Source organism: Podarcis bocagei (genome assembly GCF_964188305.1).
Source record: "Podarcis bocagei genome assembly, chromosome: 14".
NCBI lineage: Eukaryota > Metazoa > Chordata > Lepidosauria > Squamata > Lacertidae > Podarcis > Podarcis bocagei.
The window spans coordinates 22,816,895-22,835,428 of NC_138139.1; the positions used below are offsets into that span (position 1 = coordinate 22,816,895).

At 44.7% G+C, this 18,534-nt stretch overlaps 1 protein-coding gene across 1 annotated transcript in view; it reads left to right on the forward strand.

The window, feature by feature from the left end:
* The window catches only part of ADAMTS17 (ADAM metallopeptidase with thrombospondin type 1 motif 17), a 189,044-nt gene that overhangs the window by 87,268 nt on the left and 83,242 nt on the right, over nt 1–18,534 (forward strand). The window contains 2 exon segments of the mRNA XM_081171354.1: nt 10,092–10,232; nt 11,408–11,558. Coding sequence (XP_081027480.1) covers nt 10,092–10,232; nt 11,408–11,558 — 292 coding nt within the window.

Below are 18,534 nucleotides of genomic sequence, written 5' to 3' on the forward strand. Positions count from 1 at the left end.
CCACAAACAACAAACTGGCTGGTGGCCATTTCTTTTCTTTAGGTTTCCTGGTTGCTGGCTTCACTCAGCGTTGCACAGGCTACGTTGCAGACATTAAGCCAAATAATGAAGCAGGCCAGAGAGAGGATTTCTGGAATGTCATGACGACGACTTAGGGATGTTTGTTATAAAACAAACAAAAAATCCCTCATGTTTCCCCTAGAGGTATGTTATGGATTTTAGTTTGCACTTACAGATGGCTGTCATTGCATGAAAAACAAAAACTAGAATCTCCTTCTGAGATACATGATTCTGCATTGATAATATGATGCACAGTAACTCCCCTTTTAACTATAATTTCCAAAGACACATACTGCAGAAATTCTGCTGGCACAATATGTTGAGGTTCCGAAGAACAGGCATTTCAAGTGGCAATAACAAACTAACAGAGCAATCCAAACTATAGGAAGCCAACATAACTTACGCCAGGGCAAATCATGCATGTACAATTTACCTCTATTCCAGATTCTGTCTAGGAACAGAGCCGGGTAGATTATGCCAGTGCTACTTACTGTTACTCCAAACATCATTTGATAGCAAGGCTGCTGTCAGAGCCTGGCAAAAGGAAAACAAGCCTTTAAAGTAGTTTGACTTACACTACCCCTTTTGCCAGTATAGCTTCCTCTGGGTTGTTAGGCCACGTGACTGAGTTGAACAGAGTTTGGAGCAGAGGTAAGTCTCCCCCTGTCTTGCCCTGCCCTGCTGCCACCCTTCCTCCAGTACACTCCTTTTTCGGAAGTTGCCATTTATTGACATCTGTATATTCCCTTAAAACAATAGGTTAGTTTAAGGTCTTTCCACTGCACTTCACTTCTTCCCACTGCACTATACCCAACCAGATGAGCGGGGTATAAATATATTATTATTATTATTATTATTATTATTATTATTATTATTATTATTATTATTATTATTACTACCCATGCCTGGGAAACCTCTTGAGTACCCTATCTCTGCCCATGTGCTACTTTGATTTTCTGCTATTTCTGTTGCACATCTAGGGTAGCATATTTTTTGTCCTTTTAATTATTCATTATTTTACCCATAGAAGAATTGAAACACATTTTCAGAGTTCATTTGTACTCTGTGCTCAGCTTGACAACACTAAAAAAGACAACATTTGGTTCTTTTCTACACTGTGGCTTCATATTTCAGGGTGACATTTGCAAACACCACAGATATCATCACTCTGATGATGGCATCCGGGTTGCGTTTAATGTAAGGTGCCACTTTGGTGCTTCTTATCGCCATCACGACATCATACTTTGCTAATCGTTCTGTTTGCGCAAGCATTTCAGCTTGCCAGATGAAATTAACCCGCCCCCGCCCCCCTTCTGTATTGTTCTGGGGCATAGCTGTCAACGTTTCCCATTTTTAAAGGGAAATTCACTTATTCCGAATAGGATTCCTTGCAAGAAAAGGAGAAAGTTGACAGCTATGTTCTGGGCATTCGCCAACTGCTGCCCCCAAACCAATTGTGTGGGTGCAGGGGAGGAGAGAGGAGAAAATCCAATTGCACAAGTGGGATTCCTTGTACAGGGGTTCCGCTGACAAGGCTGGTTAGTTGAATCCCATCAATTGGAACAAAAGAAGTCGCCTTATACTGAGTCAGACCGTTGATCCATCTATCACAGTACTATCTACACTGACTATCTGCAGTTTTCCAGGGTTTCAGACAGAGTTCCCTCCTAGCCCTTCCTGGAGATGCCGGGGATTGAACCTGGGACCTTCTGCATGCAAAGCAGATTCTCTTCCACTGAGCCATGGCCCTCCCTCTCATTTGTTTTCATTTCCCCCATTGAATATGGCCCAGTCTTTCTCTTTTGTTGGCTTCAGGCCATTGAGGTTTAGATCTTTGTGGCAAATGGGGGAGGCCAATGCTAAAATTGCCTGGATCATGAATCTTGTGTGAAATCACAGGCTGCACTAACTCCACAGCTACCCATATTTCCCTTTATCCACCTCTGTGTCTTTTGTGTGTGCCTGCCTAATCATAGAACAACTAGGGGAAACTGCAAGGCAATGTAATGAGCAAATAATCCCTTTCTTTCATGCCATCTAAGCATGCTCTTTAGCTGTTGGCCTTAGAACCAGGAAAACCTGCTAAACCGCTGGGACTACAGAAGCCACGGTGCTTCAATTAAACATCCACACGTATATATGTAAGATTTGCTTTCCTTGAGAAACAAGGCATGCATCTTTACCTATTGCACATGCTAACTTGTCTTGCATCTGCAGTATGCACACTCTGCAAACAGTTGCACGGAAAGCATTCCTGCTCTACTTGGGTTTGCGTCATTGGGCAAAGGAGATTACTGCCAACAAAGGCCATGATGGATTGAACCAGAACCATCCTGGCACAAAACATCTGTAAGCTTTGCCAGCTCATTATAGCCTAGCTATTCCGTGTGTCTTTGGCTTACTCAGCAGAATGAGCCCAAGTGGGGGTAGACAGCTGAGCTGCAGTGCTGTTGATTAAACTAAGATTATTTTGGCTAGGTTTCTTGAAATGTCTCAGCACTCCTCGCATTTTCCACACAGTTCCAGTATGTTGAAGTAAAACTCTGCAAGATGCTTATAAACAATGCTGTTTTTCTGGCACTGGGACATTTCGCTGGGAATGTTGGACACATACTTCAGGAAAAGCTTAGAGGAAGGGGGTAGAATTGGGGAAACTTGTTCCCCGTGGAATACAGAAGTCACCAGATTCTCTTCCCACCTGCAACTGGATAAGATGCTAGAGGGCAACAGTTGCTGCAAATCGCGGTGAAAAGAAAAGAAGGTAGATTGCTTGACTATTAGGATGTAATGTAGACATCTGCACATCCTCATTAGCTATCTTCTGATCACTAATAGTAGCCGCCATTTGCCATAGAAGCCAATAGGGAAGGGTGTGTCCAAACAACAAATCTGAAAGGGGATATGTGTTCCTGGCACTGATGCAATCCCAGAATTAACAAGCAGCTACATTTGTCCTGGGGATGCCTGGAGCACATCTGACCTTCAGATCCACTATTTGGGCACACCCTTCATTATTGCCTTCTATGGCAAATGGTTATTTGCGTTGACAGGCAGAAGAGAGGATATGGACTTACTGAAAAACATACCTGTGATATATTGGGAGTAAAGCAACAATGTTTGCAATAAATTACCTGAAAGAGGGGGGACTGGCAATGGACAGAGAGGCAATCTATTCTTCTCTTGGCGATTCCTTCTTGAGTACATGTAAATTGTCTTTCCTTGGGCTTTTACTTCCTTCCTACTTCTCCTCCAAGTCAGTTAGTGTTAGACTTCTTTTTGTTATAACCTCATGGCTCCATGATTGCCATATTTGAGCTTGCACCCACAATGGCTTTGTTTTCCAGAAGTAATAAATCTTAAGTTTCTTTATTCTTTCAACCAGCAGTCTTACCAGACAATATATTTCTGTGCTCTGATACCAAACTCCAACATGATGGCATCACTTAGAACATGGGTAGGCAAACTAAGGCCCAGGGGCCGGATCCTGCCCAATCGCCTTCTAAATCTGGCCCACGGACGGTCCAGGAGCCAGCATGTTTTAACATGAGTAGAATGTGTCCTTTTATTTAAAATGCTTCTCTGGGTTATTTGTGGGGCATAGGAATTCGTTCATTCCCCCACAAAAAATATATAGTCCAGCCCCCCACAAGTTCTGAGGGACAGTGGATCCGGCCCCCTGCTGAAAAAAATTGCTGACCCCTGACTTAGAAGACATGCAAGATCCCATCCATTTACAACTTAATACCCTCAAAATGTGTCTGTTGTTCAAGATATGTCAGCTTCCCTTGCCTTACACTATAATTCAACTTAATATCAATACGTTCCGACAAATGTTTTCTGAAACAAAGGTTCAAGTGGCTTATTCATACTCTTATATTATTATACAATAACTTGATTTCGTTAGCTCTGGGTTTTATAGGCAAACAGGCAACCCACCGCTGCTTGCCAATTTCACTTTTGGATTCATCTTATATGTCTTCTTTTGGGAGTTGCTTTGATACCAAGCCATCGCCTACAATTTCTTCTGTCACCTTCTCCCTGTGGAGAAGGCAGAGAAGACTGCACAATGCACTACTAAAACAGTTTATGGAGCAGCCAAGCCAAATGGCTCTAGGATTTTGAATTATCTTTCCCAGCTGCTCCGATACGAGTAATAATGGAGAGCTGGGAACTATGAGGGGCTGTCAACTGGAATGCAGCCTTTCTCACTTCAAAAGGAAGTAGAAATACCATTGATGGGCAGGCAAAACATGGGTTGGGACATGGACACAGCTGAAATTTCATACCCTTTTGGTGTTAGACTTCTTGAGCTGGAGGATTTGCTAGCAAATGGACTTGTGCATAACGTTTGTTGGATTACAACAGAGTTTGGAAGCTGGCACCTGCTGAGGAAGCACTCTCCTGATGAATAAAATATCCATTTTGCATGCTTGTAGGCAACGGAGAGAGATTAATTCATTAGAGTGGGTTGAGTTTCTTTACTCTTACTATGTGTCAAAACACCTGTCTGTAGGCATCATATTATTTTGACAGCAGAGGCGACCCAATACATTTTTCTTGCTGAGGTGAAAGGCAAGATGGCCGCCACGCTGCCATTCCACACACCGAAGCCTATTGAACTGGCCGCTGCGTCTCACTTCAACACAGCAAATACAATTTTCTGTAAAATTATGTTGTTGTTACTATGTTCCATTTCAGTGCAGAGGAAACGAAATACAAATGGGGGGACGTAATCACTTATGTAACGTTTACAGACTGAACGCATTGTATTCACTGGATTGATTTCCATTCTGGACATGAGGCGAATAAGGAAAGATCAGCAACTTCTGTTTTTGTCAGAATTCTCTGACATCCCTAGTTGGAAGCTCTGCTTTTCTGACCAGGCAAGGATAGATAATCAGGCCGGTAGTAATGAAAATTAGGCCTAGGCAATCCAGAGGCCTTATATATCTGTCAATCACAGGGGACACTGTTGCATGTCCCATTTTACTTTTATACCTGAGGATGCTAAGCAGGCACAATCCTGGAAAGGAGCCCCTCAGCCTCCTCCTGTGAGGTTCCAAGGGTTGTATCCAGTGCTAGTTCTATTCAGAATTGACTCATTAAAATTAATGGACCTACATTAGTTATGTCCATTAATTTAAGTGAGTCTACTCCGAGTAGAATTAGCACCAGAGACAACCCCCAATTCAAACTCCAGCTTCTGTGGTGTAGTGGTTCGCGTCTCCGCTCCTCCACATGCAGCTGCTGGGTGACCTTGGGCTAGTCATACTTCTTTGAAGTCTCTCAGCCCCACTCACCTCACAGAGTGTTTGTTGTGGGGGAGGAAGGGAAAGGAGAATGTTAGCCACTTTGAGACTCCTTCGGGTAGTGATAAAGCGGGATATCAAATCCAAACTCCTCTTCTTCTTCTTCTTCTAAACCAGGGCCCTTCCTTCGTTGCTTCTTTTCTCACGCATGGGTGCCTGAAGATTTGCCGGGCTAGGCATTTCAGAGCCGAAACACTTTTAACATATTGAATCAGTTTAGCAACTGGCCTTCTTCCAGTGTTGCAGCTTCAGTATGAAACACCAATAAAAATTCCTAACATTCAAGTCCACTGAGGACTGAAGAGTGAGTAAAAAAACACACCAAAAAACTGGGGTGGGGGGGGGGAGTCTCTGCATTGGAAAGGCGACTTCCAACTTGCATCATACTTGGCTCTTGCACCAACAGCAGGATGCGTCGTAGGTGGAGCTGCAGCTCTTTTGTCCTTCAGGAAGCTTCAGCAATGCTTCACGTTTTTCTTGGCACGTTGGCCCAAAAAGTAGATGTTTCAACACAGCTCACCATAAAACTTTTATTGGGGTGGGAAAATGGCCTTGTGGCATTGGATGGAAATCTGCAATGACCCTAAGGGGGAAAATACAGCTTTAATGGGACAAAGAAGAAGGGCTTATGTAACTGTTTGTGAGTTTTCATTGGGAAGAATGTTCTTCTGCATCGTAATCACTGGGAAGGCTCCCATCAATTTTTAACAGGAGTTCTGGTCAGAGCCTCAGGGCAGTAGCTAAACTTGTGTGTGCGCTGCGCTAACCAGTTCCAAATTCTGCACAAAGAAAGGCTAAGTTATTTGACTGGGTTAACTGACATAAGTTAAGCAAATACTGTGCATGTTGTTTATTTGCATAGTGTATCCATGTAGTTGCTTAGGGGGGGATGTAATTCTCCATAAGGAGGATGAGGCAGGTAGAGCACTAAAGTCCAGCTTCTGAACCACAAGAGTCCTATTCAGACATTATCGCTTGCATGTACAGCAACAAGAGCAGGGTTCAGATCCATTCCGACTAGCACAACCCAGTGGCATTCATGCATACAGCATGGATGTCTGCAAGGGGGGATTTTTGCGTACAGCAGTACATGCAAAGGCTTCCACACAACATGGAACTGCAACTGTGCAGAGTTCCAGGTTGCATGAAAGCCTTCACACATACAGATTTGTGTGCAAAGGCCCTCTCCCTGGAGGCATACATACAAACAGATCGTTTTATTTGTATGCACCTTTCCATATTTAAACCATGCTCAAGGTGGCTTACAACATGAAATTGTGTTTACATAATTACAAACATAACAAAAGTAGTCATAATAAATAAAACATCGAAATGTACACAGGTGAATTAAACAATTTCCACATATATCATGCTATGGCCTTTTAAATGTGTTTGTGGGGGGGAGTGTGGTTGTAGGTTTGTTTTAGTTTTATTGTGTATTTTATGTTTTCATTTTGTTATGTTATGAACTGCCCTGTAACCTTTGGATGAGAGTGGTATACAAATCAATCATCATCATCATCATCTAAAAGAAAGATACACAATATCAGTAACAGCAACAACCCCCCTCTCCCGCTGGAATCAATCAGAGCCACACCCTCCCAGGCCAGGTAGGAAAAGGCCTGTAAGGTAGTGAGCAAGTCTTCCTGGACTCACAGCCAAGATGGTCTTTGGCCATTCTCACAGGTGCTGGGGGCAGGGTAGTTGGCACATGTGATAATGGGCATGGATACTCAGGAGGGTCTCTTCCTTGCTCCCATGTTGCACTCCACAGAAGGTATAAGTCCTGGATAAACTTTTAAGTCCAGCTTGGTCCCCGTTTTGTACTTTCACCAGAGTGTGGCACGTACATTTTCCAGCTTTGTTGCACTGCTGTAAGAGCTAGAAAAATGGTCCCGTCCCCCAGAAAAACCATGCATGATTTAGTTAAAACTATATACAGTGGTACCTCGGGTTACATACGCTTCAGGTTACAGACTCCGCTAACCCAGAAATAGTACCTCGGGTTAAGAACTTTGCTTCAGGGTGAGAACAGAAATTGTGCTCCGGCGGCAGCGGGAGGCCCCATTAGCTAAAGTGGTGCTTCAGGTTAAGAACAGTTTCAGGTTAAGAACGGACCTCCGGAATGAATTAAGTACTTAACCCGAGGTACCACTGTAATGAAGTTGTGCCTGTGTTTGATCTGTGAGGTAGCTTCTTTGCACAGACAAGTTGTACTTTATGCATGCATGAGCCAGCCTGTATGTGATATAGGACACACTTTCCTTTAATTTCAAGGGTGAATTGGTTGAATGTAAAAAAATTACTTAAACTAAGAATGTTAATCTGATTTGATCCAATAGTCTCAACCTTGACATCTGCCCATTGTTTCTAGCCTTTCTAGCAGCTGCATATGGCTGACTTCCTACCCTTTTCGCTACTCCTGCTTAGATTAACTATGAAGAGGCTTGTGCAAGAAGAAGAATGTGTGACAAGAGAAAGCAGGGACTCATTACAATATTCCTGTTTAACAGACCCTTAAAAATAAAAATCCCCTCTATTCTGTTTTAGGAAATTCCCTATGGGAATATCTAAGACTAGTTTTTCCAAAGGGGGAGAAGGATGAGTGTATTTCATACCAAAAGCTTCAGACCTGTGATCTCTGGAAAGATTTTCAAATGTGCTATTTCTGGAATTACTTCAATGAGGAGTGAATGGGAAATTTGCTCTGTTATTTATTCGTATTTGTCCATTAGTTTATTTTAAAGCAGCAAGTGCTAGCTACCAGCACTGATTAACAGTCATTTTTAATTACATGCATAGCCGTGAGAATATATACGCTGATTGAATGGAGGCATCCCAACTCAAAGCACAAAGGCAATTACTGACAAACCGCCCCCCTTCGCTTTAGCCTCTTAGGCATGAACAGATGTGAGGAAAAGACGGAGACCTTTGTAAAGTGGCTCAGAGGAGCCGCTTTCCCAGAATTCCCTTTAAAATGCAGCTCATTGGAGGCAAGGATTACATGACCTCAATTGCAAGGCTGCTGCAATGTTAGGTGAGGTTTGTGGGCCTTTTGCTGCATTGAAAAGAACAGTTGTTCCTAAACACACAACATCTATCAAGTCACAGACCATCAGCCATTAAGAAGCAGTTTTGTTAATAGTAGTAGTAGTAGTAGTAGTAGTAGTAGTAGTAGTAATAGTAATAATAATAATAATAATAATAATAATAATAATAATAATAATTATTATTATTATTATTATTATTATTATTATTATTATTATTATTATTTATTTGTACCCCGCCCATCTGGCTGGGTTTCCCCAGCCACTCTGGGCAGCTTCCAACAAAGATTAAAAATACATTAAAATGTCACACATTAAAAACTTCCCTAAACAGGGCTGCCTTCAGATGTCTTCTAAATGTCAGGTAGTTGTTTATCTCTTTGACATCTGATGGGAGGGCGTTACTACCGAGAAGGCCCTCTGCCTGGTTCCCTGTAGCTTTGCTTCTTGCAGCGAGGGAACCGCCAGAAGGCCCTCAGTGTTGGACCTCAGTGTCCGGGCAGAACGATGGGGGTGCAGACGCTCCTTCAGGTATACTGGGCCCAGGCCGTTTAGGGCTTTAAAGATCAGCACCAACACTTTGAATTGTGCTCGGAAACATACTGGGAGCCAATGTAAATCTTTTACATGCCTTTCCTTGTAACTTGGTTATTGGCTGTTATCAGATTACTCCAGACCTACCAAGTAAGATGCAGCCCACTAACCTAACAATTGTATTAATGCCATTGGGCATAATTGTGGCCACAAAAACCCAGGAGCAGCAGGAACTTAGACCAGAGAGACTTGGGTTCAAATCACTGCTCAACTATGAGGTCATTTGGATGGTCTTAGGCCAGCCATTATCTCTCAGCCTGATCCTATTCACAGCCCATTTGTTGTGAGGTTACATGGGGACAATCCCATTTACACTGTGTTGAACTCCTTGGAAGAAGGGATGGGTTGTTTCCCTGCCTGGTTATCTTGTTGCTGCACAAGTTTTCATTTTCCATCTAGGTAAATGTGCTCAATGTGATCTCACTTTCAAGTTTTTGAAGGTGGTTTTACAGCTAATTACTGCATTTAAATCTGGTGCTCCTTTAAGTACAGAGCCTTGCATTGTGTCCAGGTCTTTACACAAAGGCGCCATTTGAGGCCATTGGCTTCTGTGTTCACTCTTCCATTGTACCTTGTGATTGCCAGGTATTAGCCTTGTACCCTGTGTAGAGTTACTTACCTGGCTGAAACTGAAAGATTTCTTTCCATTAAGCTAGCAATGACAGACAGAAATCCTCAGTTCTACATCCTGGATCACTGATCCGAGTGACATTGCTGTGTGTAAGGAGCCCTGAAACAGCTAGATTCTCATCTCTGATAATGTGGAGCGGAAGGTGCCTATCTTGGCAGAATTGGGACCAGAGTCAAGGTGGAATGTTGTGGCAGTTCCACAAGAATGGGAAATCCATGAAGACATTGCTGCCAACTGAGTGGTACCAGCATGCAAGCCAGTCTATGGGACTCTAGTGTAGCCACAGCTTGGATTATCTGGCTGAAAAACTCTTTTCCAGTACTACAAATCTGCCATCTCTTAGAAATAAACAATATATTGTTACTTTTTGAAACTGAAATTGAGAAACTGCAAATGCAAGTGTCCCCATTCACAGTATTGGTTTACTTATTTCCTTTTCTTCTCTGACAGCATGGGGATGAGCCATGATGATGACCACTTGTCCTGTGCTGGAAGATCTCACATCATGTCCGGAGAATGGGTGAAGGGAAGGAATCCCAGTGACCTATCCTGGTCTTCCTGCAGTCGTGATGACCTTGAAAAGTTTCTCAAGTAAGAATGCTGTTGTCAGCAAAGCCTTTGAATCACAAGACACCAGTCTCTTGTCTTCTCTGCAGAAATGATGAACAATTTTCAATGGTGGGTGCCAGAAGGTGGAAGCTGTCTCCTTTGAATCCTGGGGTTGCAGACATTACTGGCAGGAGATCAGAAACGTTATGATACCCATATTTTAGCACCTTGACAGCTTCTTGACAAGAATCCCAGTTTTGCTGTCCTTTTCCAATCAAACCTTGCCAGTGTTTTGTGACAACTGAAATATGTTGGTTTGAATGAAGAATCCAGTTCTATGCTTTTGCAATGTTGCCATGAAAGAAATAGAGAAACATAACATTCGTGAGTGATTCTTCTTCTTTGGGCCAAACCTGGCATAAGATATACCATGGGTCTTAGTTCTCCCATCCTCTCCATAACATCTAGCAGAAAACTTATATCATGGCATCACAAAATTATGCATTTTCCCAGTTTTCACTGCTGGCAGCCAAGGGTCTGGAGTAGAGGTAGGAAAATATAGAATGTTGTGATGTCATAAGATAAGTTTTCTACTAGATATTATGGAGAAGGAGAGCAGAGCTAGACACATGATTGTCATTTTATGGGGTAGTCACATTTTTACCATTGTGCCTAGTTTGTTTCTTAGAATTTCTGCCAATTTCTTCCCAATGCTGAATTTGGGGAAGGTCTGAACTGGAACCAAAGTTTACCCAAAACCCTTCATAAGATTATAACCATTTCCCCCCTTTTAGCAGCTCCATTATAATCCCTTTCTGAGACCATAGTCCATCAGAACATTAATTTCACGGTTAACTCTCTGGACTGTAGCCAACACATTTTGTCATGGGAATCTGATATTTGATATTTTCGTTTTTATTGTGATATTGATGCTGTTAATTCTGTCCTGTAGATTTTCAATATAAGCCTCCTTAAGCACTCGTTATGGACCAGAACGGTGTTGTATACCTTTTTTTTACAAATCAAATACATAGCACAGTTTCATAGCAAGCTGTCACTTAAAAAGGAGGTAGTAAGTATACATAGTAGTACACTGTTGGGAGGCATGTTTTGAAGAGGTTGCTAAATTGGAAGTCCATTATATTGTGAAAATACAGACATTTGATGAAATAGAGCAATGCTCTCACAATGCCCTTCAAAATATGTTTTATCTGCAGGTCAAAAGTTAGCACCTGTTTACTGGTAACAGACCCACGGAGCCGTTATGTTGTGCGACTTCCTTACAAACTTCCAGGAATGCACTACAGTGCAGATGAGCAATGCCAGATTCTCTTTGGAACCAATGCAACTTTCTGCAAAAATATGGAGGTAAGATAACCCATTTGGGACATAAACAAGCTGGGGACCGAACCATAAGGCCCCAAGCCGGGGTTTTTTAAAAAAAGTATGCCCACAGTTTCATTTATAAGGGCAAATTGCTTTGAGATGGAAGTAATAAAGAAATTTATTTTGTACATAGCATGTAATTCTGCGCCTGAGAACATGAACTCAAATGCAAAGTCAATGGCAGCTCTGTTACGGAGTTTCATCGCTCTGAAGGAGGCCAGTTTGGGTGGCAAAATTTATTCTGGCCCCCAGACCGCTGTGTGGTTTACAGAGTGGCCCTTGAGAATAGAGACTTTGGCCATTTCTCCTCTAGAGGTCGCACTTAGAATAGAGAGAGTAGTTTGTAATTCTTCTCTTTATTTAGGGAGGTAATTGTTTCAGTAAATGCCCCCCTTCCCCTTAGTAAAAAATCCAGGAACTTGAAATGTGATATAAAACAGAAAATAAGAGCCATTTATATTTTTTAATGTTACATAAATGAGACGTGCCAAATTAATAAAACTTTTCACAGTGTGCTGTAGCAGAGGGAATGAACTTCAAGCCTTAACTGTTCCATTTTATTTATTCTGGATCGGGAAGGCAGCTAATGCAACATGAAAACAATGAGCACAAAAAATATTTTAAAAAATCTTCCTAAGTAGTGTTTTTCGGGGAATGTGGACCACCAAGCTCGCTGTTATTGAGAGACGTTCTGAATGTGTATATCTTTAAAGACCATCCCAGGAAGTGTCTGTTAAAAGAAAGGACATTCTCAATTATTTTCCCTTTGAGAAGCTGGTTGGCTTTCCTTGGCTTGAGGCCTTTATATATACATATGCATTTTGCTGCTTGGCCTACTGCAGTAGTTTTCAACCTTCAGGAAATCCTTTCTGTGCTGCCTTCTCTTGAGGAACCCCTGCACGTCAGCTGTGGAACCCTTGAGAGTTGCACAGGATTCTCTATAGGGGAGGACCTTATAGCTAGCACAGTGAGTTAACTTGAGGCATTGGCCAACAGTGGCGTAGTGTGGGGGACAGTGGGGGCATGAACTCAGATAATGCTTGTTGCTTGCCTGAATGGAGGATAGAGAGGGGTGTGTGAGAGTGAATGTGTACAGAAACTATACTGTACAAAGGTCAAACCCACATCTGTGGTTATTCCCACTTTCCCCTCTATCTCTGCCCACCAATGGCATGTGGCCCCTGAAATGTGGCACAGAATGGAATATGGCCCTCAGGCTGAAAAAAGTTCCCCACCTCTGAACTGAAGCCAAGGGCAAAATAGTATGTTGGGAATGCCCTCCCAGCAGCTGTCAAGGCAATAAACTGTAGGCTGAGCCTAGTCCATGCCAGGGAATCATTGGCCCGCGTCCTCAGATCCAGAGAGAGAGCAAAAGAAAGCACCAGGAAAGATCCTTCTTTGGAAGAAAGCAGTTTATTCTCTGTGCACGAGAGACAGCCAGCAGAATAAGTTCTGGAAGACTGGCTGCCCCGAAATACGCCTCTGCAGACTTTCTTATACCTTGAGAAAGCTCTCTCCCTCCTCCCCCAAACGCCCTCCTGAAACTTCCCCAATCAACTGGAAAGTTTTCAACTTATTTTTAAAATAGCATGGCATGTCTATATTGCTACTAAGCAGCCCTCCCTACTTTCCCTATACGTGTCTTTCTTAGCGTCCTGCATCCCCTCCTCCTGTCTCCTTCGTATGTGTCTTTCTTATCTTGCATTCCTAAAATAGGAAAGCGAGGGGCCGTTTCTGCAGGTCTGGCTATTTCTAGCTTACAGTCTCCTTCATATGTGTCTTTCTTATCTTGCATTCCTAAAGTAGGAAAGCGAGGGGCCCCTTCTGCAGGTCTGGCTATTTCTAGCTCAGAAAATGACTTAGATCCAAGGTACAGAGAATATAGAAGATCCTTCTTAGGTACAAGGTACAAGGTATAGAAGGCAACCCTTCCCTCTCCCTTCACTCCCTCCTCTTCTTATGAACAACCTAATACTTAGGTTCGTTCTGGGGTAGGGGTCTATAATCTCTCATGAAAGCAATCACGCGAGGTCCCATCATGCGAGACATCATCTTCTCCATCATATTTTGCATACATTGCATCAAGCAGGGCATACAGAAGCAGAAAAGCAATAGAAGCATTATTGGACCTATCACCATAGTAAATATCCTCCCCATCCATCCACCTGGGAAGATGCCGTCCAACCAAGACATATCCCAGCCCTCCCAGGTTTGTACAGGGACATGTGCTACCTTTTCAATGCTTGCTGCCAGATCACGGATAGCCTCGCCATGGTCTGAAATGTTGAAGCAACATGCTCCACCTGTCAGGTTCAGGGCAGCACAAAAACCTCCTTGCTTAGCTAAAATGAAGTCCATTCCCAAACGCAATTGGAGAATAGCCGTTCGGGTTTCATCTAGCTGGGTGGCAACAAGGCGGAGGGCGGTGGCTGTGGCATTGGCCACAATTTCTACCACTGCCTGGAGCCTGATGATTCGATTGAGATTGTAAATGGGCTCTCTGGCGCCTGCTACTAGCTCATCGGGGTTCCAGGAGGCAGGATCATAGTGGGCGATTATCCGCTCAGGTGGCCATTCGTCCTTTCCCCAGGTTTGTTTACTACCCCCCGCGATGTTGGAGATATCAGCAAAGCGGCAGGTACGATGGGATGGGGAAGAGGGTATCCACATTGGAGGTACAAGAAATGCTGGAAAGCAGACACCATATCCGTTCTGTGGATAGAGGTGATAAGCTTTTGTTCCACAAATCCAATAAATATTACTGCCACGCTGAGAAGAGGTCCAGCTGGCTCGAGAACTTCCCACCATGAGTGCAAGGTTGGTACAAGCCCCGCCACATTCAGAGATGTCCAAAGGACTACTACATGTACAGTTACATGATGACCGTCCTATAAACCTCGTATAGTTGTAGACGGCATTTCGGGTTTGATTAATACAGAACCATCCAGAGACCCTATAAACTCGTAAAGGAGCTGAATGGTTCCAATAAGGAGTTGGGCGGGATGGACTATATGTATATTGGATCTGAGAACGATTGAGGGGTATGGGGAGCATGGGCATTCCTCCTCCTCCATCTATGGGTCCAAGGGTACAAACTAAACAAGCAGTTTTATTTGCTTCATGGGCTACTATTTCTGCCAATTGAAGCCACTTGTTATAGAGACTCTGAGCCCCCTGTTTTCTCATTTCCTGTGTGGGGAAAATGCTATTACGATTTAAGACCTGGAAGCATTCGGCCTTGGGAATAGATTCTCCCATCATAAATAGGAGAAGGATCATCAAGGGGATGGAGGGGGATCGCTTCCTTCCAAAAAACCTATGGCGCTCGTGCCAACAGAAATACGAGAGCATCCATATGACAAGGGCGGTACATATCACTCCTACCCACCAAACCCAATATCTCCATGGTTCTTCCCACCAATACTCGGGGTTCATTTCTAGTTTTCTTTTACAGCTGAAGGGCCCACTGATACTCGTATTCAACTATTTCCTGGGCCTCAGGGGTAACTTTCCACTTCTCTGCTGAGGCACCTACTATACGGAGCAATTTCCCTACAATCATTTGTGGGTGGACTGGGCTCTCGTGTTGTCTCTTCAAGATATTATACCCAAAAGGGGCTCCTCCCTCTTCATATATCAGCATGCACCCACAGGAATATGTCCACCCCTGCAATGGCCTGACACTTGGGGTGACTATATCAAGGGGTTCCGGACCCAATACCAAAAGTCCGATTGGTGCCTCTGAATTTGCTGGAGAGCAAGTTTCTACGTTGGGGACGCTGCCCGCGGGCGCCCCTCCCATCCAATTCTTCAGCCGTGCGTGGAGATATCAGCCTCCGGAGTGATATCAGCAGGGCGGTTGTCTACCGGGCGTCTGGAGATGGTCAGCCGAAGGGAATTCTCTGGATCTGGTGTTACTGTCCAGTCTGAAATAGCTTTCTTCACTCGAGTATGGTGGACCCACGGGGTGATGCCGGCAACCTTCACAGCAGTAGGGGTAGAGAGTAGCACAGTGTAGGGTCCCCTCCAGCAGGGCTGTAGGGGGGCTCGCTGCCAGTCTTTCACCCACACTTCGTCACCTGGCTCGAACTGATGGAACGGTTCAGTTAACACACATGGGGTGCGAGCCTGGGTCCACCTGTTGAGATAAGAAAGAACTCGGGAGAGTGACTGTACATAATTATTCAATTGCACATCTTGGCTAACATATGGAGTTAACATTCTAACATATGGAACTGGTCTCCCAAACATAACTTCAAAAGGTGACAAATGGGTCCGTTTTGACGGGAGACTGCGGACCCTGAGTAATGCCAAGGGCAACATGGTCACCCAATTAGACCCGGTCTCCTGTGTCAGCTTGGACAGCTGATTCTTTAGAGTTCTGTTCATTCTCTCTACTTTTCCAGAACTCTGGGGTCTATAAGCAGTATGCAGCTTCCAGTTGATCTGGAGCGCTTTTGCCAGTCCCTGTAGGACTGCATGAACAAATGCTGGTCCATTGTCAGATCCTATGGACCTTGGCAGTCCATAACGGGGGATGATTTCCCTAAGCAGGCACCTGGTTGCTTCAAGTGCCTTTTCAGTCTTTGTGGGCCATGCTTCAATCCATCCGGTGTAGGTGCACACTGCTACCAGCAGGTAGCGGTGCAGTCCACAACGGGGTAATTCAGTAAAGTCCACGACAAGCTCTTCCATAGGTGCAGTTCCACTGTGCTGAATCCCTGGGGGAGCCAGTGGTCCGGCTCTGGGATTATTCTTTTGACACAGCAGGCATTTCCTGGAGATCTGGGCTGCCAGTTGGTAAAGGTGGGCTATATAGACAAAAACTTGTGTTGGACCACTTGGCCGCCCAGGCGACAGGCAACAGATTGCAAGAAAGGGGCTCTTTGTGATTTGCCTGTAGCTCCTATTATGTTAATTGTTTGCTTGGTGGGCTTGGACACTGGTACTGGCAAAACAGAGTGGGCGGCTCCTGTGTCAACCATGAAGGGGATGGTTCGGTTCCCTGTTTGTATTTTGACCATGGGCTCACGGGAACCTAAATCAGCTGGGCCCGGTCTGTCCTAGTATTCTTCCTCCTCCTCTCTCAGGCTCATCGCGACGGGCTGTCTTTGGGCTGGAGGGTGCCAGGGAGGTCCCTGTCCACGTCCTCTACCCCTGCCTGTATTTGCAGATGTCCAAGGTCTCAGTTCTTGTCCAGGTCCCACGGGGATTGGGCCTGGGATTCGCTCTCCTCGTCCTCCTCCACCTGAGTGAGCCTGTGGGCATTCTCTTTTCCAGTGCCCTTCCTGCCGGCAGATGGCGCACTGGTTCCTCCCCAGACGGCCTTGCCCTCCTCCCCGGGCACTTCCTCTTTCCTGAGGGGTGAGTGCGGTAGCCTGTAGCGCCATCAACTTCTTTGCTTGATACTTCTCCTTTTTCTTTTGTGCCTCTTCCTCCCTCTGATTATAAATGGTTTGAGCCAGTTCTAACATCCACTCAAGGGTGTGGCCCATGAACCCCTCGTGTTTTTGAATCTTTCGGCGGACATCGGGCGCCGCTTGGGCCACAAAGGCAGCTTTTATGATAGGGGCGTTGGCAGCCTCATCTGGGTCCACAGGAGTATACTGGCGGTAGGCTTCCTTCAGGCGTTCTAAATATGCTCCTGGGGCCTCTTCATTCCCCTGCACTACCTCTCTAACCTTCACAAAGTTGGTGGGTTTCCTAGCTGCCCTTCTCATACCATTTAACACATTCTGGCGGTAGGTAGTGAGGATGTTCTGGCCATCAACAGTCTGATAATTCCAATTCGGGGTATTTTCTGGATATCCTGCTGCCATAGCTGGATCCTGCACTCCCTGCGCTCTCAGGTGTGCTCGGGCTTCAGCATGGATTCGCCTAGTTTCTTCTGTGGTTAGCAGCGCATCCATCAAATACTGCACATCATCAAAGGTGGGATTATAAGTTTTAAAAATCCCTTCAAACAGCTTTATGATCTTCGCTGGGTTTTCCTCAAAGGATGGGTTTTGATTTCTCCAGTTACAGACATCTGCACTTGAAAAGGGTATATGCTGGACCGTGTAGGTCCGTTCTGCTTCCGCTCCATTAGCCCCTGGAGGTCCTGGTGGGTCATAAACCCTTCGGAGGGGCATTACTCCGACCCCACCCTTTTTCTGTGCCTCATGGGACTTATGGAAGGCTGCCCTGGTTGCTGCTTCTATCCATTCCCTCTGCCATTTCTTCCTTTGTGTTGAGGAGCATCCTGCTGCAGCCAACACGTGGGGGCTTACATCCACTTCTTCTGCATAGGGTTGTACATACTGTTGCAATCTCAAAGACTGATACTGAGTCCACTCTCTTCCCTTCTTTGCTAACTCAACCAATCCCTTTACAAATTCCTCATCATCCTCTTCTTCCTCTTCTGATTCATTAGCCTTGGGGGTTCAGGCTGGGGGCTAGCTCCTCCCGGTGCCTGGGGGCCTGGGTCCAGGGGAGGGGCAGTTGGTGGAGCATAGGGTGGAGGTGGTTTAATGACTTCCCCCTCCTCTTCTTCTGGGTCTGGTATCACTGGGGGCTTTTCTGACTTCCCTGTCGGTCGAACTACACAAACTGTACTTTGTGGGGCGTCGCCTCGGCAGGCTTTCAACCACGATGGGTTCTTTTCTACATTGGTTTTCCAAGTAGAAATGTAGGGGATCTGGTCTGGGTGGACGTTCAAGATATTTTGATACAGTGGGTTGATTAGTTGCAAATCAAAGCTCCCCTCCGAGGGCCAGTTAGTTTGTTGCGAGGGCCAGTCAACCTCACATAATGTTCTCATCCTCTGTTGCCTTAATTTGATTCCCCAAGCATCATGCTTTGTGGCTGCTTTCCAGTTGTTTAAAAAACACTCCAGAGGACTACATTGGCTTGCCCCAGACCCCATATTCAGGTACTCTGCTGCTAACAGGTTTTAAATTCTTTCACTCTCCACACACTA